Source organism: Tauraco erythrolophus, chromosome Z (assembly GCF_009769465.1).
Source record: "Tauraco erythrolophus isolate bTauEry1 chromosome Z, bTauEry1.pri, whole genome shotgun sequence".
In the NCBI taxonomy this organism is placed as follows: Eukaryota; Metazoa; Chordata; class Aves; order Musophagiformes; family Musophagidae; genus Tauraco; species Tauraco erythrolophus.
In genome coordinates, this window is record NC_141496.1 from 4,591,390 (window position 1) to 4,616,962 (window position 25,573).

General features: G+C 40.2%; 1 protein-coding gene across 1 annotated transcript in view; it reads right to left on the reverse strand.

The window, feature by feature from the left end:
* Window positions 1–1,157: 1,157 nt before the first annotated feature.
* ARK2N (arkadia (RNF111) N-terminal like PKA signaling regulator 2N) overlaps window positions 1,158–25,573 on the reverse strand; it is a 50,732-nt gene continuing 26,316 nt past the window's right edge. The window contains exons 3-5 of the mRNA XM_086628987.1: window positions 15,332–15,514; window positions 10,860–10,986; window positions 1,158–3,104 (exon numbers count right to left, since the gene is read on the reverse strand). Coding sequence (XP_086485113.1) covers window positions 2,915–3,104; window positions 10,860–10,986; window positions 15,332–15,514 — 500 coding nt within the window. The 3' untranslated portion in view covers window positions 1,158–2,914. The remainder of the gene's footprint in view (window positions 3,105–10,859; window positions 10,987–15,331; window positions 15,515–25,573) is intronic.

Here is a 25,573-nt window from a genome sequence, read left to right on the forward strand (position 1 = left end):
ATCCCAAACAAGTTGATATTGTTTAAATAATACACTCTAATTTATTTTGTCTTAAAATAGTTTAACCTTTATGCTACAGACTTGTTTCAAAAAACAGAAGGTCTCATCTTGCACCAAAAATATATATATTTATATATATATATATAACACTCTGTTTTATTATTATTTTTTCTCTAAAGACCATTAAATACTAGATGGAAAATGAGAACTAAATAGTGAGTGTCGAGAAGAATCAAATTTTTTAACTAGAGTCGCACGTTTTAAACATTTATATTCTAAGCAATGATTTGTCTTCACTACAGAAGATTCCAAGTTCACACTCCAGCAATTCAGGAACTGCTAAAACCATGAAGGGCTTGAGCCAATGCACACTGAAGTCGAGGGAAAGGCCCACATCCACTTCAGTGGGTTCTGGATCAGGCCCCAAGTGCATTGGTTCTTAGCCATACAACGGCTAACATTTCTCTTTCCTGCTGAGAAGAGCAAAACTGTCCAGGCACCTTTTGCTCTCTTAAAAAAAAACAAAAAAACAAACAAACAAAAAAAAAAAACCAAAAACAAAAACCAAAACAAAACAAAAAAACCAGTAAAACAAAATAAAACCACTTTCTAGCTATCCAGTGATTGTGGTTTTTAGATCACTACCCTTTCAAATTTGTTAAGAATAAGATAAAATACGTAGTGTTTTAAATAAAAGAAAACCTGCATCAGACTACAATACATGACTTGTTTAAACAAACACAGTGCACAATCGGAGGAAGTTTGGTTAGGACGCAGCCGTTTTTATATACACATGGAAGTCACATCCTACACAAACTGAAAGACGAGAGAGCGAGTTCGCGCTTTTCATGGAAGGACTGCACATGGGTCCCTGCAGCTTTCTTCAGAACTGATCTTTAGAAGACTTTGTGAGACGGGAAGAAGCAGCAGCCACACGGAATCTACTGCTCCGAGGTCACCTGCACGCCGCGCGCGCCAGCCCGCCGCAGCGACGGCTGAGCTGCGTCATTAAGACACGAGGACAAACGACCCACAGCCACTACTGACACAGTGCCCCAACAGCCCAGAGCTCTTCCTGGCTGCGCTGCCAGCGGGCTCCATCCACGCACCGCTCCCTCCCTCCCTCCCACCCACCCCTACAGAAAGAAACTGGTCACTAGAAGCACCACACACATTTTTTCTGGCCATGCAATACAGCTTACGTTCAATGTTATAGAAAGCTTGAAATGGGAATATCAATCCCTCACCTAGTTGTTCTTTAAAGTGCAGTCATAACCGTTCTGCTTAACAAAGAAAAAGCTGTTTGTTACTAACTACCCACCACTGCTGGGTTTTTGGTTTTTACTTTAAGTTATGCGACAGCATAGGTAATTTCATTTTATTTTTTTTTTTTTGCCCACAGGCAAAATTATTGGAAGCCAAATAAGTTTAGAAACCAGCCAACACAAAAAGAAAATAGAACTTCTCATGTCCTGACTACCCCGTTCAGCCTCCAGTGGCAAAAAAAATCTGGTGATAGAGCTGTACAAAATTCCCACTAGAAAGATTTTGAATACAAAGAAACACTTTAATTGCACAATAGACATTTAAAGTGAATATCATCTTGTTAAAGTCTAATCTTTGGTTTTTGCCTTGAGAAAGGCTCAGTATGACAGATGAGGGGCAGGAATTTCCATATACACTACAGAAACTATAGCTCGCTAAAGAAAGTAGTTCCACTGATTTCACTAGAGTAAATATTCTGGTAGAAAGTGTTTCCTGGATTGTACCCTAAAAACAATTTCAAAATTAGGGTAAGAGACATGACCTAAAGCCAGGAAAATGGTGCAGATCTAGTTTAAAAAAAAAAAAAAAAAGATCACAACCTTAAGCCTTGATCTTGTAACATCTTTTAGGACAGAATTTTAAGCACTTGAATGGCCCCATGAATTTCAGCAAACTGTCCAAGCTAAACACAATGCAGCTGCTAAAGTGCTTTGCCAGACTGGGGCTTTGCAGGTTGGTTTTGGGTTTTTTTTTGAGATAGTTAATGAAGCAAATAAGCAACAGTAGAAATGAGGACCACGAGCAAAATGCTTCATTTCTCTCCTTCTCCTACTGCAGGCAAGACACGGATATAGGTAAAAAGTTCAGATACATTTAAAACCGAGAGGGATGCTGGGCCTTTTTATTACTTTTCTTTTTCTTGTGCTTTTGCAATAATCAGCTGCCAGTAAGTCACTACTATTACTATTTTAAACCATAACAAGCTGTGGGAAATGATCAGTGAAACACAGTAGTCAAGTAGACAGAAGACTCAGCACTGAAAAGACTGTAAACTATAAATTATATTGAAAATAAAAATCCTTTAATTAAAAGCTGTTCAGTGCATATGTTATGGGCTGTTTGTATTAAAGACAGTCCCTCCTGCTGGTAACATAACCAAATCAGCTTGGGTATAAATATTCTTGGCCCAATTTTCCAAAGTGTTGAATACACCCAGTTCCACTGAAATCAGTGAGGACACAGCATTTCTTAAAATCAGTGATGCTCACACAGCAAAACACTAACTTCTACTAACAAACTCAATATATTGATAAATTCAAAGTGTTCTGAAGTTGGAGGTGGGAAAGAGTGGAAGGCCATAAGTTTGCACAGTTATTTCTTCAGATTAATACACATACAAGTTAGTAACTGTAGATGTATTTTAAATTTGGTGCTATTGGGTTTTGATTCTGGGAGGAGCCTCCCTTCGAGAAGGCGAAAACATTTTAAATGACACTGAAATGATACTACATTCTTACGGAAATTAAAAACTTCACGAGCTTGAATTTCGTAATGCCAGGAACAGGGCCTCTGAAGCTGAAGCTTTAACAAGGAACTTCCGTGCCACAGCGGGGAGAAGGGGTGGGGACACAAACACAGTGACACTGCGCTACAGTAGGTATTTGCGTCTCGTATCCTCATCCAAAGTGAGGTCTACTACTTCTGGAGGCGAGGACCAGTTCTGCTGGGGAGTCACAGCTGTCCATGACGGTGTTTGCTGAGTGTTAATGTACTGTGAGCCTGAGCCGTGCTTCCAGGAAGACACACTCTGAATCACACCTCCCCTGGGATGCACACACCTGTAGCGAGGCAAAAAACACAAAAGATTAAAGCCACTATTGAATTCGGGCACAAGATCCTTGGCTGCAGGGTTTTACCACTTAGGCATCTGGTTAACACGTCCCTCTCCAAAACGTCCTCATGGATTTTCCATTTGTACACTCCATGACATCTTAAATACCCAGGTAGAAAAGCTGGGGACTAAACTTAAATTTAAACCCGGGGGTGGTGGTAGGGATTAAATTATTTTTAAGAACTGAATTCTGCCAGGGGCTGTAAAACGTGTGCGTTTTTATGCACATATCCATATGTGCATGGATCCCAAGAGTCTTGAAGAAGTCTGCCCCATCATGTGTAGTACCATTCAGAAGCATAGCCTCCTGCTAACAGTTTTACCCACTGGACTTTTAAAAAGAGAAAAAATTTAAGGGAGGCTTGATGAGACAAAAAGAAACGCTGTCTCTCTATATGAAATCAAAACCATGTTAAAATAAGGACATAGTGATACTTTTGACATGTTATTACAGCCATTACACTTCATTTTTCTTTGGTTGCCTTAACTAAAAATTACAAGCATCCCGGGAAATGCTCACTGATAACAGCACAGCCCCACTTCAGCAAAACATTCCAGCTTTCAGTGATCATCCTCAATGAGGCTAAATCACGTATTTAAAGATAAGCACACACTCAAGTGCCTTGCTGAAGTGAGGTATAAATCTACTCATTTGCACAGTATTTTTACCTATTATGTTCGTAATAGATATATGACAATTTAGGTACAAGCTAATAATAATTGGGAAAAAAAACGAGAATGAAAGACAGACTGATTTTTTCATATGATGACATGATGACAAGCGTTTACTGGAGTCTTTACGATGATCGCTCCATTCCCAGCTGTAAATCTGAAACAAGTGCTAGTAAAAATTCTCACCTAATGCTCCAAAAATGCTTTTTCTTTTGTAAGCTCTGGTGGTGGCTGCAGCTGCTCCTGGCTGCATGCTTAAGCAGGAGATGTTTGGCTGCTGGGGTAACCTTTTTCTGGTTCTTCTTGAAGGCACTGTATTTCAGAAACCCAGGTTTTCTGCACTGGTCAAATTATAGAATCACAGAATGGTTTGGGTTGAAAGGGACCTTTAAAGGCCATCTAGTCCAATCCCGCTGCAGTGAGCAGGGACATCTTCCACTAGATCAGGTTGCTCAGAGCCCCGTCCAACCTGACCTTGAATGTTTCCAGGGATGGGGCATCTACCAGCTCTCCGGGCAACCTGTGCCGGTGTTTCTTCACCCTCAGCGTAAACAATTTCTTCCTTATATCCAGTCTAAATCTACCCTCTTTTAGTTACCCCTTGTCCTATTGCAATAGGCCCTGCTAAAAAGTTTGTCCCCATCTTTCTTGTAGCCCCTTTAGGTACTGGAAGGCTGCTAGAAGGTCTGCCTGGAGCCTTCTCCAGGCTGAACAGCCCCAACTCTCTCAGCCTGTCTCCATAGCAGAGGTGCTCCAGCCCTCCGAACATCTTCATGGCCTCCTCTGGATTTGCTCCAGCAGCTCCATGTCTTTCCTGTGCTGCAGACCCCAGAGCTGAACGCAGCACTGCAGGTGGGGTCTCAGGAGAGCAGAGCAGAGGGGCAGAATCCCCTCCCTCGACCTGCTGGCCACGCTGCTTTGGATGCAGCCCAGGACACGGTTGGCTTTCTGGGCTGCCAGTGCACATTGCCAGCTCACGTTGAGCTTTTCATCCATCATTACCCCCAAGTCCTTCTCCTCAGTGCGCCTCTCAATCCTTTCATCCCCCAGCCTGTATCAATACCACGGGCTGCCCTGACCCAGGTGCAGGACCTTGCACTTGGCCTTGTTGAACCTCATGAGGTCCACATGGCCCACTTCTTGAGCTTGTCCAGGTCCCTCTGCATGACATCTTGTCCCTCAGGTGTGTCAACTGCACCACTTAGCTTGGTGTCATCTGCAATCTTGCTGAGGATGCACTCAATCACACTGTCTATGTAACTGATGAAGACATTAAACAGTACTGGTCCCAGTATGGACTCCTGAGAGACACCACTTGTTGCCAATCTCCATCCAGATGTTAAGCTGTTGACCACTATCCTCAGGATGTGACCATCCAACCAATTCCTCCTTCACTGAACAGTCCACCCTTCAAATCAGCATCTCTCCAATTTATAGAAATGGATGCTGTGGGAGACCATGTCAAAGGCCTTACAGAAGTCCAGATAGACGACATCCGTAGCTCTTCCCTTGTCCCACTGATGTAGTCACTCCATCATAGAAGGCCACAAGGTTGGTCAGGCAGGACTTGCCCTTGGTGAAGCCCTGCCAGCTGTCTCAAATCACCTCCTTGTCCTCCATGTGCCTTAGCATAGCTTCTAGGGGAATCTGTTCCATGATCTTCCCAGGCACAGAGATGAGGCTGACAGGTCGGCAGTTTCCAGCACCCTCCTTTCCACCCTTTTTAAAAACTAGTGTGGTATTTCCCTTTTTGCAGTCACCAGGCACTTCACCTCACTGCCACGACTTTTCATATATCATGGAGAGTGGCTTGGCAACTACATCAGCCAGTTCCCTCAGAACTCTGGGATGCATCTAATCAGGTCCCATAGACTTATATATATTCAGGTTCCTCAGGTGGTCTCGAACCTGATCTTCTGTTACAGAAGGAGAGACTTTGCTCTCTGAGTCCCCACCTTGCTGTTCATCCACTTGAGAGGTATGGGAAGAGAGGTTGCCAGTGAAGACTGAGGCAGAAACGTTGTTGAATATCTCAGCCTTCTCCTCATCTGCTGTTACCAGTTTGCCACTCTTGCTCATCATGGGGAGTACGCTTTCTCTGACCTGCCTTTTCTGGCTGACATACCTGTAGAAGGCCTTCTTATGATTCTTCGCATCCCTTGCCAAGTTCAGCTCCATCTGCGACTTGGCCTTCCTGATCCCATCCCTACAGAGCAGGGCAGCATCCCTATACTTTTCCCAGGATACCTGTCCCTGCTTCCACCGCCTGTGCATTTCCTTCTTGCCCTTTAGTTTGACCAGCAGGTCTTGGCTCAGTCACACTGGTCTCTTGCCTTCCTTACCTGGGGATCGAGAGCTCTTGTGCTCCATGGAAAGCATCCTTAGAGATCTGCCAACTCTGTTTCTGCTCCCTTATTCTGAAGGCAGTTTCCCAGAGGGCCCTATTGAGTGATTCCCTGAACAGCTGAAAGTTTGCTTTCCTAAAACTCAGGGTCCTGGTTTTACTCTTTGCCTGAGCCATAACCCTCAGGTCTGTGAACTCCACCAGTGCATCATCACTGCAGCCCTGGCTGCCTCCAATCTTGACATCACCTACTAGTTCACTTGCACTGGTGACCATCAGGTCCAGTATTGCATCCTCTCTGGTAGGGCTGTCTATTACCTGGCTTAAGAAGTTATGTATTAATGCACTCCAGGAGTCTCTCCTGGATTGCCTACAGCTCGCCATGCTACTTTTCCAGCAGATGTCGGGGTGGTTCAACTGCCCCAACAAGACAAGAGCCTGCAAGCATGATGCCTCCTGCAGCTGGAGTAAGAAAGCTTTGTCAATAGAATCATAGAACGGTTTGGGTTGGAAGGGACCTCAAAGATCATCTAGTTCCAACCCCCCTGCCATGGGCAGGGACACCCTCCACTACACCAGGTTGCCCAAAGCCTCATCCAGTCTGGCCTTGAACACTGCCAGGGATGGGGCATCTACAATTTCTCTGGGCAACCTGTTCCAGTGCCTCACTACCCTCTGAGTGAAAAATTTCTTCCTTGTATCCAATCTAAATCTCCCCTCTTCCAGTTTAAAGCCATTGCCCCTTGTCCTGTCACTACATGCCCTTGTCAAAAGCCCCTCTCCAGCTTTCCTGTAGCCCCCTTTAGGTACTGGAAGGCTGCTATAAGATCACCCCGGAGCCTTCTCTTCTCCAGGCTGAACAGCCCCAACTCTCTCAGCCTGGCTCCATAGCAGAGGTGCTTCAGCCCTCGGATCATCTTCGTGGCCTCCTCTGGACCCGCTCCAGCAGCTTCATGTCCTTCTTGTGTTGGGGACTCCAGAGCTGAACACAGTATTCCAGGTGGGGTCTCACCTGAGCAGAGCAGAGGGGCAGAATCCCCTCCTTCACCCTGCTGCCCACGCTGCTTTGGATGCAGCCCAGGACACGGTTGGCTTTCTGGGCTGCCAGCGCACATTGCCGGCTCATGTTTTGCTCCTCATCCACCAGCACTCCCAAGTCCTTCTCCTCAGGGCTGCTCTCAATAGGCTCCCCTTGATCAGGCGGCCAGTTGTAGACACCAGCCACAAGGTTCCCTGTATTGCCTCAGTCTCTAATTCTTGCTCATAAGCTTTCAACCTGCTCATGACTACTCTTCAGAGACAGCTCTTCACACTCCATTCATTTCTTGACATAGAGGGCAATACCTCCACCCCTCCTTCCTCACCTGTTCCTTCTGAACAGCCTGTAGCCATCCATAACCGCACGACGGTCATGTGATTCGTCCCACCAAGGTTCAGTAATGGCAGCTAGGTTGTAGCTTTCCAGCAGCACAGTGGCTTTCAGCTCCTCCTGTTTGTTGCCCATGCTGCATGCATTGGTGTAGACACACTTCAGTTGTTGGCTGTGTCACCTCCTTAGAGGAACACCCCTTAATTTCTTTAAGGTATCTCACTGGTGCTTCCCTGTTGGCTCCTACCACCTCAGGAGCCCCTGGCTCATCTCCGTAAGACTTCAAGTGTCCTCCAGTGTTGCCAGCATGTCTCAGAGAAATAAGCTGAAGGCCCTCGCTAGCACTCCATCCCTCTAACCTTGGCGTGTCATCCCACAGCTTGTCAAAGGCAAACCTGATATTATCCCTCTCCCCCTTCAAGTCTCGTTTAAAGCCCTGTCAATGAGCCCCACTAGCTCCTGAGCAAAGACCCTTTAAGAAAGGTGAATCCCATCTGGCGCCACGTAGACCATCCCATTACCAAAAACCCCAAAATTGTGGTGGTGACACCAGCCACGGAGCCATGTGTTAACAGACTGGGCACATCTATTTTTTCCAGTGCTGCTGCCCACAGCTGGAAGGAGAGAGGAAAAAATAACCTGTGCTCCATATTCCCTTACCAACCATCTCACAGCCCTGAAGTCTCTTTGGATAGCACTCGGACTACACGTTGCAGCTTCATCGCCATCCACATGGAAGAGCAGTGCTGGGTAACAGCACAAGGGCTGCACCAGGCAAGGAAGTTTCCTAGAGACAGCCCTGACATTTACTTTTTATTTGTTTTAATTTAAGGTACTGCAATTTATTTTCTCCAGAACTGCTTATGTTATGCTCACCTCTCTTGGCTCTGGTTAGAATTTCATGAAACAGAATGAAAAAAATCTCATTCTCTGAGCTCTAACTTCTCTGAATATAAATGTCTCATTTCCTGCTCGGATACGCTATTTAGTGATGTTCAGAATGACTTTTTTATTATTTCCTCAGTCTTAAAAATACATACTTAAAGTACGTATCTACAAAGAATTAGTAATAAGAGGCTGGAACTCTAACAAATGTAGGGGCTTTTTTTCTTTTAAAAGCTTTCTTTTAAGAAGAAATATTTTTAAGCACAACTGACAAGAAAAGCTCATGGCCAAAGCAAACTAAATACGATGTTCGGTCTCAGGGACTATGGTCCATTGTTCTGATACAGAACAGTCCTCAAGGCTTATGCAAAGCTAATACTAACATTTCTCCCTGAAGATGACAAAAAGCAAGCTATAAATTATCTCACAGAAATGATACCTCACAAAAACAAAAGCGTTTATCCTCAAACGAGTCATACAAGCAGCCAATAGTAAAACGTTCAAACGTTAGCTTAGGGAACATGCTTTCCAATCTGTAGCTAAGGGAAGATATCAAGTAGAGGCAACCAAAAAAAAGAAAAAAGAAAAAAGCTAGAAAAAATAGAGGAAGACTTTTATACACATGCATGATAAAACAAAATAAATGTATATACTGAAAAACATGACTTGGTGTCCTATGCAGATGCCAAGTAATATTCCAATGATGAGAAACACCACCGATTCACCAGCAATCTGAGAAACTACAAATGATGGACAAACTAGGGTGCCACAACTCATACCAGTCCAACGATGACATGGAATACGCAGCACAACAGAAAACAGTGTGAGCAAAAGAAGTGAGTCCAAACACCATACTAACTAAGCATGCAAAAAACACTGATCAAAAACCTAAACCTTCTCCAAACGACAACCCTGTCAGAAGCCCATCAATACTTCATAACTGCAAGTCTAGACCTGCAAGAGAAATAAATACGATTTGAACAACTGAAATGTGTGTGTATTCAATGGAGCCACTAGGAACTAGTCTTCAGGAGATGGCAGATAAACTGATTTTGAACAGCAATTCTGCACTTACTTAGCATCTCCATTCTCGTATATGGTAGGTATTATCGAGGCAAGCAGCTTTTGAACAGGGTACCTCAAGCAGAAGGGTTGTGTGTACATAGCACAAGACAGATTTACACAAGCTAGTAGTGGAGGAAACTCCACACTGCTTATCATTAGGACAAAGATCCTCTAAGCCCTGGGTCTGCTGGATAAACAGCCAGCAGAGCTACTTCCTAAGGAATTAGTATCTTCCAAAAGAGTTGCCCATGCAAGGACTTTCACTATTCTAAAAGGCAAGACTGAAGTGCTTCTTTAAGCACCTTAAAATTTCCTTTTTTCAATTCCAACAGCACTGCATTGTGCTCAAACTATCCATACAGTTTCCTGCCTGGGAAATTGCGTCCTGTACACCTTTCTTCTTCCTTCCCTCAAGAAAGATGCGGTGAAGGGACAACAGGGAATAGTTGTGTTCCTTGTTCCTCGCACCACTGTTCTGCCTCCAAGCATTCACCGGGCAGCAGACTAGTTTTAGAAAGAGCTTGTCTGTGTAATGTTTTAACTTGCTTTTATTCCACCAAATTAACCCTCCACGCTATATGAAAATGCCAGTCTTGTTCGACTGCTTGATAATACCTTAAGCCAAGGAAAGATCATAGACTAAAGCTGGATGAGTAACATCAGAAAATGCCTACCTAGAATTCTCACAGCTGAAGCACAACTGGACAGCTTTCTGTCTGAGCTTGAGAGAAACCTCTGGCTTCCTTACCTTCCTCTGCTTTGGGGGTTTCAACTCTCTTGTATCTTGAAATAAAACCAAGATTCATAAGGATCGAATTTTTAATCTAAAGGGGCTATCTTATGATATTAGCCATTGAAAAGTTCATAGTATTTGGGGAAATTTAATTAATAACTACTGATTAATTAAAGTAGAAGCTGATTAAATGCTTAAAGTAAGCGAATATTTTGAAAGGAAACAAGAACTGACACAAATACTTTTGTTCATGTATTTGCATATTCACATCGCACCCTTAAAATCTGAACTCCTAACAATGGTTCCTGATGTATATAAATTTGTTATTAAAATATTTGATATTTTAATACCACATATGTTTCACCTGTTAGTGTTTGCTATCGAATCACAAGTTTAATCTGAGTACAGATGAAGCTGAAAACATTCTAAAGAAAAACAAATTCTGATATCACCGTGACCAGCAGAACAGAAAAAACAAGTGCAACGTCTGCTACCTTTTAAGCACTAGTCATGGATGAATAACTACAGCAGTGGAAGTCAGCAGTTTTTTTCTTTATTAATTTTGGCAATACAGACATTCTGATAAAATGAAAGAAACATTAAAAGTGGAAAAAGAAGAAAAAGGAATTCATACCTGGCATGTTCCTGAACTGCAACAATTTCTACTTCGCTATCAGAAGAGGTGATATTAATTTCTTCATTGACCTGGGCATTACCAGGAGAGGTTTTGTCACTTGCAAGGAAGCCTGGATCCAAATGACCTATAGATGGGGAAAATGCAAATACAGCCAACGTTTAACAGCTTACACCACTCAGGAATCAGCTGGAAAAGGAATTTCCCGAGCTAGCAAAAAAACCCAAACAACCCTGAAACACTGAGATTGGAAAATCTTATTAGATCAAGTTACCCAACTGCCAGTTCATCACCTGATACAGGATGACCACTGGATTTATCCAGTCTCAATGGCTCTACTGATGGTGTTATCACACAAATGTGAACAAAGTCAGACTATTGCATCAAGAACGCTGGATGCAATTAGGCATTCGGTTGTTATTTTACAACAATGCTGAGAGTTAGACTGTGCCCAAACCTCTTTGAAACAAAGAAATACAACAATCTATCGTCAAGACATCAAACTCAATGATGCTATGGCCAACAAAGCCCATAGGCTGGACAGAAACATCACACACACCAAGAAAAAGGAATTTTTATTTTTTTTTTTAAATAGGATAAGGGAGTAAATGAAAAAAACCCAACAAACCCATGAGTTTCTGGTTGCACGACTTCACACATCTGCTCTAACATTATTACAAATACTTGAAAAAAAAAATCTTTTTTTCAGAAGTCACATATACAGCAGTGTTGGTTTTCCATTACAGTTCCTCAATGATTACAATCCTCAGTCTGTCAAACAAGTCCTTTCTAAATACGACGAGCGTGGCAGGTTTTGTCTTTTCTGCCAAGTACTCCTAAGAAGGTTCTTCACTACAATTAGTGAAGCTGTGTTGTGACCTATTAAATACTTGCATGGAAAACACAAACCAGCCAAAATTATTATTTGTTTTACAGAAAATAAACAATTTTTAAAAATCAATTAAAAATAGGATTTCAATAAAAAGAAATAAATTCTACTTTTTTTTTTTTTCTTCCTAAAATAATGATTACTTCTACTGTCCCTCTTCAGCAGTAATCTGAGGGATGCTGGGCAGCCCTGAAGCAGATGACACTACCTACTTCTTGGAAACCACCCACTCAGCTGTATGACACAGAGGAAGAACCGTTTGTCTAGCAGGAAATCTGAGCTTAGATGAATATATTATGTATCTCTAGTCTGACTGGACATCTCTTCATAGATGAGGAGGATACAATAATGATCCACCAAATTTCAAAGGTGTGCGAACATGCAGAACTGACTATAGCCCCAGGTAGATCAAGAGCACACAGAGAGAAGAAATTAAAACAAACGCCAGGGAAACCTTCTAATGACTGCTTAAAGTACTTTGAAAAGATGGAAGCAAAGAGGGGAAGAGACCATACTGCATGCTCAGTTTTTGGAAAGTGAAGACCCTTGGTGCAACATCTGATCAGGTTTAGCAAGAGAAGGAAAACTATGCACTACCATATACCCAAAGGAGGAGTTTCCACCCCACAAGACAAAGAATTGTCAGCTGAACTTAAAACGAATTCATAGCCCAGGCAGACTTTTCCTAACAAGAGTTGGGGCTGTTCAGCCTGTAGAAGAGGAGGCTCCGGGGTGACCTTATAGTGGTCTTCCAGTGCCTCAAGGGGGCCTACAGGAAAGATGGGGAGAGGCTGTTCAGGAGGGCCAGTTGTGATAGGACAAGGGGTAATGGTTTTAAAATAGAGGGAGGTAGATTCAGATTGGATATTAGGAAAAAATTTTTTACCATGAGAGTGGTAGAACACTGGAACAGGTTGCCCAGAGAGGTGGTGGATGCTCCATCCCTGGAGACATTCAAGGCCAGGTTGGACGAGGCCCTGAGCAACCTGATCTAGTTGGAGATATCCCTGTTCCTTGCAGGGGGGTTGGACTAGATGACCTTTGAAGGTCCCTTCTAGCCCTAACCATTCTATGATTCTATGATTTCAGTTCAGCTGAACATTTCTTGGTAAATATCACTGACTGCCAGAAAGCCCCCAAATGGGTCACACATATTTCTTTAACAGAAGTGGCTGGGCACACTGTGAAAGATGAAATGAAGTGCTCAGAGCCTTTGATTGATGTGTTGGCGATACAAAACGAGAGCTTTATGTGATCACTGCCCCAGTGATTAGCACTGCCCCACTCCTCAGCGTCACTGCTGCTACAGCACGGGCAGCAGAAGAGGAACACAGTCCTTGGTCATCGATTCACGCAAACTGGTATGGATATCAACCTGCCTTAGTATGTTGTATTAATGACATATTGCCATTCCGAACCCTTTGCTAGACAGGGTAATGTCTGGCAGAGAGGCAAAGCAGACCAGCTCTTAAATAGCCCCAAAATGCATCCCCAGAAGTATAAATGGGAGCCTCAAAAGAGCTTTCGTGTAGTACCACAGCTTTACGTTCAGACAACAAAAAGACACTTAGCAGTAGAGAAAGCACAATTAGCAGAGCAAATATTGCAACAGTAGCTGAGTGTAAATCAGGATTATAGCACACAGACAGATTTACAGCCTCTGGCCATACAAATTTCATGCCTAACAACATGCCCACGCTATGCATTTCTTTGCACGAACACTACGATGACCTCCAAAGGAGATGTTTTGTTTGCTCTGCAACAGCGGGGCTTACAAAACAGCCCCAAATATCTGCCCGTGCACAAAGATGTGATAGTGTGTCCTAATAAGATCTTGCACTTAGATAAAGCTTATGTTGTTATTTTTCCCATGGGAACACATCATTTAACGTCTGTTGAACTAGATACTCACGGAAGACTAAATTTGGGAACAAGACGCAAGACTTGAAAATTCTGCTTTTTAAATGTGCAATCCCCAGACACGGTAAGAAAAGGCCAGTGATGACAAATGTGCAGTCAGAGGCGTATGGAGGCTACTGGGCAAGGTGTATGCAGGAAGAAAAAGACATTCGTGCTTTCAGACGCTGACAGGGCCGTAGCACCAGGAGCAAATTTGTCTGGACACATTCCCATAGGGTCAAGGATGAAGAAGTTTCTTGGAGTTTTCTAGTTTTTCTTTTGCCTGGCAACCTCTTCCTTGCAAGTCCCCTTGGATATAGGCAGAGGAAAGAAGACAAATTTCTACCTGCATCGCAGCATTGGATTTGTAAGTGGAAAGCGGAAGAAGGCTTGGTAAGAAACATTACTTTTTATTTCCTTACACTCCTTTGAATTACCAATCCATTAGTGCTGTACAATAAAGTTAATTTCAGCTGTTCTAAACGTTTAACAGATCAGTAAAGGAGTGGGCTTGTTAGGGGTCAAATAGCTAACTATCAGTCAGCTGCTATCCTGCTAACAATACCAGTGAGCTTGGAAAGCCCTGGCCAGCTTCAAAAAGGCCAGAACAACATCCACACCACAGCGAAAACAATGCAACAGAGATTCTCGTATTCAAATGATGGACTCGTCCACTATATAATAATGGAACGTTCCTTTCAAAGTCAGCCACATCTATTTCTTCAAGCCTCACAGACATTGAAAAGTAGCTCTGAGCTACCAGGGCACTTCCCACGCAGGTGCCCTTTGGCAGGCTTACATGTGGAAACCACAGCGTGAAACGGAAAACCTGCTGTGCTCCACCACTGCAGGCAAGACTCCATGTCTTAGGCAGCTAAAAATCCTAACAGCGTATTTTAAAAAAAAGAGAGAAAAGGAAGGCAGTATGTTGGCATTCAAGGCTACAGGAAGAAGTCGACAGGAAATACTTCCTGTTAACACTGAATCCAAAACACAGCAGCATTTCACGTTGTTGTTTAACTCTTTTTCTTAGAGTTGCAAGCACTTGGTGAAGCTGAACAACTTCTATGAGCTACATGAACTTCTCTGAACTCTTCCACAGTACTCCTGCTCTTGCTCTCTTGAAGGAAATTTCTTTGCTGTCTCTTGATGCTAAACCCACTCACCAGCACCTTTGCACCCTTCATCTTTACCTGATGCTGGTCTGTCCAATTTTCTAAGGTACGTTAGAAATTCAGATGGAATATGGGAAAAATTAACGCTTCTATATTAAAGAAATAGAGACAAACGAAAAAGACATACGCAACTATAATACTTAAAATGAGATCATGACTGGTTTACTAGCTGGGGGCGTGGGTCGCCATAATCAACCATTCAGCTCGCTTTCATTTTAAAAGAACCACCACCAGACCCCCAGACCTACGTTCCAAGAAGTCATGAGAGGGAAAAGAAGGAGAAAAAAACGATTCAGAAAATTAGTGCCAAAAAATACGTCAATTTTTATCTGTTGTATTTTGGAACAAAGGTCAGACATTTTTAATAAGCACCCATGCCGTTTTACTGCAAAATCGACACAGGGATCTGTTCAAGCTGTATAAACTTCAAAAAACACTGAAAGCAAGAAAGGGAGAGACACCAACTGAGATGCTGGAACGAACGTCAGAGGAGGAGAATTTAAACAAACCTGTATCAGCACTCAGTTCATCTAGCAGCCCTCTGGTTCTCCAGGTAGATCCTGAGTCTTGATTTCCTAAAGAATTATTGTGCTCTTGAACTACTGCAGCCGCCAACAGATTGTCCACATTTACCACTTCTGAGTCTGAGTTTGTGTCTGATATATCATAATGAGCTACAACTGGAGGTCCATCTGCAGAAGGAGAGAAAAGCAACGGGTATCAGAAATCAGCATACTGTGAAAGACACCTTTACAAGTAAATTTGTTTAAGGATTAATGCAATCTCCTACATGAAGCTCTTAAAAAACTACAAATGACATTAATTATTAAACTTCAGTTAATGAACACAGTCTGAGATTACAGAGACATTTTAACTTTTGCATACACAGAAAACACAAACATAAGAAAAACACGTTTATCAACGTTATCAGTTATTTGTGTATTATCTTTCACATTAACACATAAACATCTCCGTATCTGACGTTACATTTACAATCTTAAAAGGATAAAACCTTCAGTTTGAAATAAAAAAAATAGTAAGTTACAGGACATTAAATTTGGCAAGACATTTATCTAGAGAATTTTACAAAATTCAGGTGACAGCTTACATTAGTTTAGGGTTGATTGAATAAAACTAACTTTTTGATAGAACTGAACCAGTGACAATAAATTTAACATTAGGCAATTTTCCTTATATAAATAACATTTTCCTGTCAAGGACAGGGGAATTTTTCAAAATGGCAATGTTTTTTCATGTTGTTTAAGATCAAGAATTACAAGAAACAAAACTGTAACGTGCAGTGATAAATATGCTTTTACTTCAGTATGATCACCATATGCATTTCTGGCCACCAAAGCGATGGCGTAAAGAGGGGGAGAAATTGTTTGCATGATTCTGAAATCAGTTTTTGAGGAATAACAAAAAGCTAATTTTGATCTGTTTTGTCAGGATGGACTATTTTTGAGAAATGAAAATCACTTATAATTGGAAAGCATACTAGAAACCGAAGAGGCTCAGAAAAAAAGTCAGATTCAAGACAAGTACTAACGTGGAAGCAAAGAGAGAATGGATCAATAATATAATTCTGAAATGATGCACATTCACATTTAAATTCAAGCACCTTGTCTCAGCTATAGCTTATCAACTCGGAGTGGATGAAAGTGGCTGGAGTTCCCACTCCTCGAATGGCAGAACAAAAACTTTGTTTTTTGAAAGGCTTCGTCCACAAAAATGAGTATGAAATAGGAAAAACAGACTGGGCCAAAGCTCAGCAGCTTTGCTACTGCAGTTCTTTAACTCCAAGGAAGTTCAGGCAGTGGAATGTCTGCAGGCCTTTTACTATGATACATAGTGAGTATCATTTGTATGAGATAATGTAAAATAATCATAAACTAATAATATGTTTGGGAAGCTAGGACCTTCAGAGCTACAAAATAATCTTTAAAAGCCACAAAGAATAAGACGAAAAGACTTTTCAGGAAAGATTGGTTTCTTTCAGGAGTGTTAAGTGCTTGCTGAAGACAGAAAGAACATGATGAACTAAAAGTCTAAAATTTAGTTCTCTGAAAAGCTGTTTCTACTGAGGTTCTTAGTGGGTTTTTTTGTTTGTTTTAGTTTTGGTGGTGGTGGTTTTTTTTTGTAACTTGGCCCCTGAAACATAATTTGACCCCCTGTTTTAACAAATGCCTATTTTTGATTAGCAACACACTTCATTAAAGAGTGACCATATTGCCTAAGTCATACTAAAGACCAGTTTTGCAACAAGGTATGAAGAAATTCACAAAATATTTCTGATCAGACCTGCCTCCAAAACAACAATTTCATAAAACAATGTTATATTACAAACTTAAAACAGACCCGACAAAAATAAATGGGTAGTTAAATGCCAATGTATTAAAGACCAAACTGTTTGCAACATGAAACGCTGATGATTATGACTGGAAAAGAAGTCCTGATAATTAACTGAAAGGCAATCTTTGTCTTTTTAAAAGGCAATTACAAAATAATGGAGTACCAAGTTCAGAATTAAGCTGGCTGATGTTCAGTTAATTATTTGTGAAAGCCAATGATTAAATTACATGCAGAAGTTACAACTGGACTGAATCATGACAGGCATGTTTTCTTTCAGTCTTATGATCAGAGTTCAGCATGAACATATATAATGTGATCTGTAAAAAAAACAGTCGAGTGCAGAAGATACGAGGGTCAAGTACAATATTGACTATTTGACCATTTTTTCAATAGGTTATCTAAAATTTTAGGAGCTGTGTATTGTGCCTTCAGGTCTTCGTTACTCTCACTTCTTATTAAGGTCTCCAAAAGTAGAAGCAAAATTTGATTTTAGATAGACGTGTCTGCACAAGTAAAATTATAGTTGGACAAAAGGCACCAATAGTCTCAAGTCAAAATTGTACCACTCCTACATGTATAATCATGCAAAAATGTATAATAAATGTATATACATGCAGAGTGATATTCTCATCACCTACCCATAGAAATAACTTGTGTGAAAGTCTTCATCAGTAGGAAATACAAGCATAAACTTGTTATCTGTAGCTCCACTCTTGTATCTTCCACACTTCCAAACAGCACACCTTATAACTTAGCTCAAATTTAGTATACATCAAACAGACAAAAATATTTTCAATATAATTTACATACTGCAATTATATTTGTCAGTGTAACAGCCACCAATTTAACGATCTGGAAAAAAACAAGCTGCCTATTTACAAAGCATTCACAGCAGAGACCTATTTTTGCTTTTCTCAGCCTTGCCTTTCAGGATCAGATTTTGAAATGAAAGGCCCCTGACACCAGGGTTACCCATACCTATCACTGGTAAACAACCAATGAGGCCAAGACAATGGTGACAGTGCTGCAACAAATCCTAGGACTCTCAGCATGTATAAAAGAAGAAATGAGCAAAAAAGGCCTAATAAGTGTGTTAAAAAAAAACCAACACAACAAATGAACCAGTGAGTAAGTTGTAGACAACTACAACTAGATGAAAGTTGCAGTGAAGGAGTACAAAAGAAATCCTCAAAAAATCCTTCATATCTCCAAAAGCCTGTTTCCTTTTCAGTGCTACAAGGATGGGACAGGAGAGGTTAAATTTGGAAATAAATAATACTTTCCCAGCCAGCTACGTGACCATCCGGTGATGTGATGATGCATAATGAATGTGTGCTTCCAAGAAAAAAGGACAAATGGCTTCAGCTAGGAAATAAGTGCAAAAATGCTTTCAGGTGGAAAAGGTGAAAGGATTAACTACAACCATAGCTGTAACTTATCATCTTTTCTTTACAATAGAGCCACTCCTCCTAATTACTGACTGTACCAGGATTTCGACAGGGAGAAAAACAGACACCAAAACAAACCATGCCAGAATCAAAATTTAATGTAGCACAATTAGGAGGTTTCCCGATCAGTAATTTAAACAATCTATTTAAGAAAAATCACAACTTTTTGAGAAGCCAAGGTAGCTGGAAGACTTACATTTCCCTGGTAATAAGCTTTAATTCGTTTCTAAAGCAATAACTGCTTGAAAAAGACAAGGCTGAAGGTTAATAAGTATCAGCAGCAAAATACAGCTGCTGACATTTAATGTTAACAGGGGAAGGGAAAGACTGTTTTTGGTGGTTTTTTTTAAAAAAAAAAGAATTCAGAGGCAGAGGTCATCATGGGGACAGCATTTCCAAGTGTCCAATTCTCCCTTAATTTACAGAGCTCATCAAAACTAGTTCCACTCAGGACAACGGACTCGGAAGCCGCATGCCACAAAAATCCAGGGACACATATATCAATTTTTATTTGAAGCTTGCAATACAGAATTCAATGACTTCTTACTTGCTAGCCACTCTCATGCTTTTCAGAGAACCGTATCTCGACATTCAGTGGCCTAGCCTGTGCGTAAGATCCACACTCCTGTTATCCCTTAATTCGTTATAACGGCAGCATACGCAAAAAGGGGGAAATCAACCGTAAATTTCAGCTGTAGGTTAAAAGCACCAATCCTGGAGGAAGCACTGTGCCTTTGTGCTGAAACAGCTGTGTACGAACGCACAGCAGTACCTCATCATAGGAAACAGAAGATAATAGCTAAATCAACCTGGATGGGGAATCTAGTCCTTTAAATCATTATCTCTCCGTAGCTTAAATTTAGGCATGGAGGCCCAGTTTGCCACTTAAACTGCCTCCTACTGTAGCCAGAGAATGGAACTTCAGGGTCAAGTAATCTCAGCCTGGAGCATCACCTCCCCTCTTTCCCCAGAACACAGAAAGAGCCGAGACAACGCCTTGGACAAGGCACCTAACTTTTACACTGCTGAGGTTCAGCAAGAAGAATTCCAGCCTTAGGGATGAGATTTAAACTTTGCTACATTTTCTCTACAAGTAGTGGAAAAAAGACTGAAATCTCCAGAGGACTACCCTGATGGAAAAAGTTTCAAAATTAAAAGCCTCATTTTGGTGGTCTGAATCACCCTCTGGAGTCATCAGTGTCCTTGCAATGCCGAGACGTGGAATCTTATTTAGGTGTATCACCCTAAGCTTTAAAACACACAGAAATAGCAACAATAATTACAGTACTTGATTCTTAGAAAAAGCTTTCCATGAGTAGATCTCAAAGAACTCTGAGGTGGTTATTAACATCCTTATACCTAGAGGGGAAACTGAGGCAAGCAGAGATTTGCAGCTTGCTCAAGGCTAACAAGCCGGGGAGTTCAGCGCCGCCGAAAACAACACTCCTCTCGAATTACTGAGCTATTTTTAACTGGTAAATTATTTAGGAGTTTAAAAATAGTGTTTAGGAACGCTTTCGTGAAACATGCAAAAGCTAAAAAGGCAACACACGGAGGCACCCAGGTACTCGCAAGCCCAAGGAGACACGGCTTCTTCCAGCCTCACCTCTGCATCTTGACTGCAAATACAGGCACCGCTTTGTCTCTCAGTCTCAGTACTCTGAATTAAATTGCTTTTTTTATATATATGTATGTATGTAACAGAAGAGAATACTGAGATTTTAAAGATCGAAGAACACCCTTATTTACACTTGACACTTAATAACTCCACTTACTTCAAGATTAAGCAAAATATAGAAAGGACTTTAATGCCTATATAAATTTTATGATTAGATGATCACTGCAGTAATCAAAATAATCAAATCTGTGTGCCAAAATCTAGACGATTCATCCTGAGTGACTTGCCAAAATAGTTCTACTTTAGACACATCAGTAAGTTTGATCCAGACAGAAAGGCTTCATATATAAGACTACAGGCTGAAGTGACCTGGTATTATTTAAGACATGATCCAGAGCTTTGGCTTCATAAAGTATGTGCAGTTCAAACGACATAAACTAGCTGAACCCTAAAACAATTCTGAAAGTGAGCTGGGGGGCAGATCTGTGCTTTTTTATGTTGTTTAGCAACATGAAACACTTCATTATTATTTATATTTATTTATTTATTCCAGGTTACAGTAGTTACATTTCAAAATTTACAGGGTTAGGCAAAGAATACATTGTAAATACAATAAAAAACAATAGTAGTGTAACAACGTTCTCTCTAAAATCATAAAGTGAACAAAAAGTTATCAATTAATCCACTGTCCTCACATTTTCCTTCAGTTCACACAGTAAAGCTTGTGTTTGGCTCTTTTAACCATAATAATAAAATAATAAAATCAAAACAACATGATCAAATTATTATCTGTTCTCAGACTGGATCATTTCTTAATACATCACACCAAAAGAGGTCTCAAAAATTCAAGTCTAGCTGATCAACGTTCATTCCTTCAGGCTTCTTGACAACTAGATGGAAAGTATCTTGGATTTGGTTTTACCAAATTATATACAAAGACATAATAAAGTCTCTTTCATTGTGCGTTAAGCAAAGGCACACAGAACAAGGCTATGTATTGAAAATATCAGGAAGTGGCGTGCACTTTAAATCTCGTGATAGGATTTTATTTTCACTGATGCCACCTAATGATTCATTACTTATGGAAGCGTGTATATGAGCCAGATCTCTTTCCCAGTTTTACTTGCAAAAGTGTTATCAGAAGGGTTTTGGAAATCATCACGCCCTACTCTTACATAGCTATGGTAGTTTGAAAAAAAAAAAGAAAAAGAAAAAAAATCCCTACATAAATAAAACTTACATTAGGAAAAGGCAGGCAAACACACACGGCATACACACCCCTCCAGAAAACATCACATTTTTGCAAGTACAAACTGCATCTTGCCATGGAAGGACGGATACAGCCTTGATGCACAACTAGTGACCGCTCCATCAGCCTGCGAGATCCCGCAGAGCACTTGAAATCACTTCTAACTTAATAAGCCTCTTTTCCATGTGCCTTCATTTTGCTGACCTGACACTACGAGATCAGCCACGTTTGTGAGAGCGACCAGTTTCCACCTCCACGTTTTGCAAGGTACTGTCCATCTCCATCAATCGGCCTGAACATTGTCGCTTCTACAGCACAAAGAACACGGCGCGTTCGTTTCAACGCCTCCCGACGCAACCGCAGTGGTCACAGTGCAGACCTCCATTATTTTAAAAACACCTACTCAGCTGCCCTGATTTACACACACTCAGCAGGCAAATACTCCACTTATGGTCAGCTGAAGGATTCTCTGACCAAAAACTGCAGAGCAAGTTTAACTTCTAATGAGGTGAAATGCTGGCCCCATTGAAAGCAGTAGAAATTTTCTCCTGGTTTTAATAGGGCTAGCATTTAATTTCTTAATGCCCTTGAAATATTACTTTAAAAAAAAAGATTTACAGTATGTGGATACAGGAAGAGACAAAATACATTAACAAGAAAAATCAGTGTTAATACATACATCTCAATTTGTAAAATAACTGCCAAATATAATACTGTTTCATTGAAGTTAAGATTGGTCCTCCAGTCTTAACCCTAGCAGCTCAGATAAAATAACCTAACAATCCTGAAAAAAACCCACAAAAAACCACTAAACGACACTGTGAACTTAAAAAAAACAGACGTAAATTTCTGCCTGAATTATCTTATTCTAGTACTGTTAAAAATAACACTGAAGAGCAGTATATCTGAAAGGTTTAAGATTTTTCTTTTCCCCCACTCAAGTTATTTTTTGCAATAGAAACAGTGAATAAAGTTTCACTGCCTCTACTTGAATTTGGTTTATGCTGTATATTACTTTTTATTTTTCCTAAATAAAACCTGAAAATTCAGATGTTTTGTTAGAAGCATGTGAACCAAAACTTCAAACCCTCTGATAAAATGATGCATGAAGGGTAGAATTTCCTATAGATCTTTCCTAGCAAACCTCATTTGAGGGAGGGAAGCAGCACAAATGCTTGGAGGAGAACCTGCAGCCAAGCCTGCAAAACACTAAAAGCCTCCGGACTTCCAAGGATTCCTACACAGGGTCCAATTCTAGGAGCAGACCCTTTAATTTTTCATTTACTGAACTGTCAGTTTGACATTTAGTGACATTTAAATTAAGCCTTTCTGTAAAGGCTTGTTTCTTTTGCACTTGCACAAAAAATGCTAACGAAGTAGCTGTGCTTCACCTGCTACTAAATCCCAACTCTGCAGTCACACGGGCATGTGTTTACCCCCATGCAACAGCTGCCACATCGAAAACATATAATTTGATATTAAAAATGGCGATGTAGGAATCTGAATAAGCCAGTTGGGTTTAAACTGGCAGCATCTTCCCCAGAATTTCACCAGTCTACACCAGCTAATAAGACTTGATGCATCTTATCTTTCAAAACCGTAAGATTTAAAAAAAAAACCAAACTCTTTAAATTTACTCCATTCTGAAGTATAAAACCTAGGGTAATTAGAGAAACTCTAAATCACCATTTGTGGTTCTCCACAGCTGTGCAAAACTCCTACTGATTTCTCCTCTACTTGTTAAATTTGGAGGATTTGAAGTAATTTGTTGAGATGTGAGCATAAATATACATTCAAAATGTAACTCTGGGTTGGAAAGTAGAAAAGTTTCCTTCTGATAATCTTAAAATTGTCTTAAATAAGGCCAGAGTGCTGTAATGAAATACAGAATGGATGAGATTAAAATTTATGTTAAAACTTCAGCTGAAGAAGTTTTAACTCCCTGAAAGTTTCTAGTCAAAGCCCTTCGAAAATAAGAGCTTGTAACAGAAATGGCAAAACTAACTGCAGCCATATAATACAGCAAAAATATTTCCAAGAGGAAAAAAAATAATAATCTGAAATTATGTATTAGGAATTTGTTTTCTCCAAGAGATGCTGACGGCTGTCAAGCACACATTTAAAACACAGACTCGTCACTAGTACCGCTGTCTGAAGGCTGGTTTCTTCAGTGCTCTGCAGCTTTCAAATTCACAACACAAAGCAAGAGGAGAGACACTCCTGTTTAATTGCACAGCCTGACAATTCCTTCATCAGGTAGGCTATGCTACACCTCAGCGACACAAATGTGGGGTTCCCCTCCCAGCTCCTAGAAGGAGAAACATACTTCTTCACTTGGAAAACAAGTTAATGGACCAGCTACTCAGCCGTGTAAATCAATGCACACTTTTTACTTCGAAGGAGCTGATACATGACAGCCAAAGATCTGGCTCCAAACAGAATTTAACATTTACAAAACCGTTTACAGCCATTGGTCTTGCACAGGTGTTCTTAACAATAGGTAGCTTTTGTGGGGAAATTAAGTTAAAACTATATCTAATATGAACTATTCCCTCAGTCCTCTGAGAGCCTTGGAATATTTCTATCCTAGAAAGAGTACACCTTTAAAGTCTGTATGCTCAACTGCTACCATCCTCTGCCTGTTCTCCCACATTCGTAGCTACTTGCATTAAAAAAAAAAAAAACAACTAACATAAATGGATAAAATTGTTTGACAGTTTTTCATTTTTGTCTATAGTAATCAAATCCAATTCTTTATCTACCAATACACTGAATTATTTCAATATTCTTATTTTTTAAATAAAGATTACCTAACCAAGACATTGAAAGGTGGCAGAAATGTCACTGGCTAAATCCCTAACAAAGTTATTATCCATTTACAGGATCAGTATGTAAAAAACTGTTTCAGTCTAAGAGCTAAATAAGTTCAACTGATCTCCTTACACAATTTGTTTTGAAATACCTAAATGTTCCATATATACTATTTTATAAAAAAGGTTAAGGGCATGCTTACAGACATACTGAGTTAATTGACTCTTACACATTAAATGAAACCAGTCACTGCAAAAAGTTGCTTCTGCATGCATGGGAAGACTTGTAAAGTTGTCATGCTTTAAAATATGCTGCTCTTATCATTGTCATAAAGGTGTGTATATATATATGTATATATATATAAAAATCTATGAACACCAGAAGGATTGATTTTTTTTTTGTATCAGCAAATAATCTTCCCTGAAGGATCTTACATTTTAAAGACTAGGACAAGTTTATTAAATTGCAATCAAACATAAAATAACTCATTTAACTTTTACCTGTAGTTAAGTTAAAAATGCACACAATTTCAGATGAGTGAGTCTTCTTACAAGTTCATATCAAAATCTTTGTATCAAAATTATGCATGAAGGTGATCTGTAAAGAATTCATTCCTGTACTTAAAAATTATCTCCTGCATAGTCTTTCAAACAGTTACTCTGAAAATAACACAGCTCTCTAACCTCATTTTTTTTAATGAAAGAAACACATACTTTAAAAAAAAAAAGTTAAGCCTGGGCCAAGAATAATCTTAAAACACAAGTGTTAGTATTATACTGATAATGAAAAGCATTTCTTGAGTTCCTGTTACAGGTTTGATCCAAATCCCCATATAAATCAATGAAAAACTCCCACTGACTTCAGGGAGGAGCAAAAAAAAAATAAATTAAAATCAGACCTACAGAAGACACACTGGTAGCTTCCAACAGGAAGAAGAGGAATTACACTAAAATAATTAGGAAAAAAAAAAAGTGACTGCAGTTTAAAAAGCAAAATAACAGACCTAAAGGAGATCTATAGTGTTCTCTTTACTTCAACTATGTCTACGCAAAGACTTTCAATTTCCGTTATTAGAATTTTGATTTAATTTAGGAACTTTTAACAAGTATAACTGTCCCTGCCCATGGCAGGGAGGTTGGAACTAGATGATCTTGAAAGTACCTTCCAACCCAAATAATTCTATAATTCAACGATAAATGTACATTTTTGATAGCTACAAAGAAGTTACTTCCAATGAAGAAAGGCCTTAATGTAGAGGTGACAAAAAAAAAAA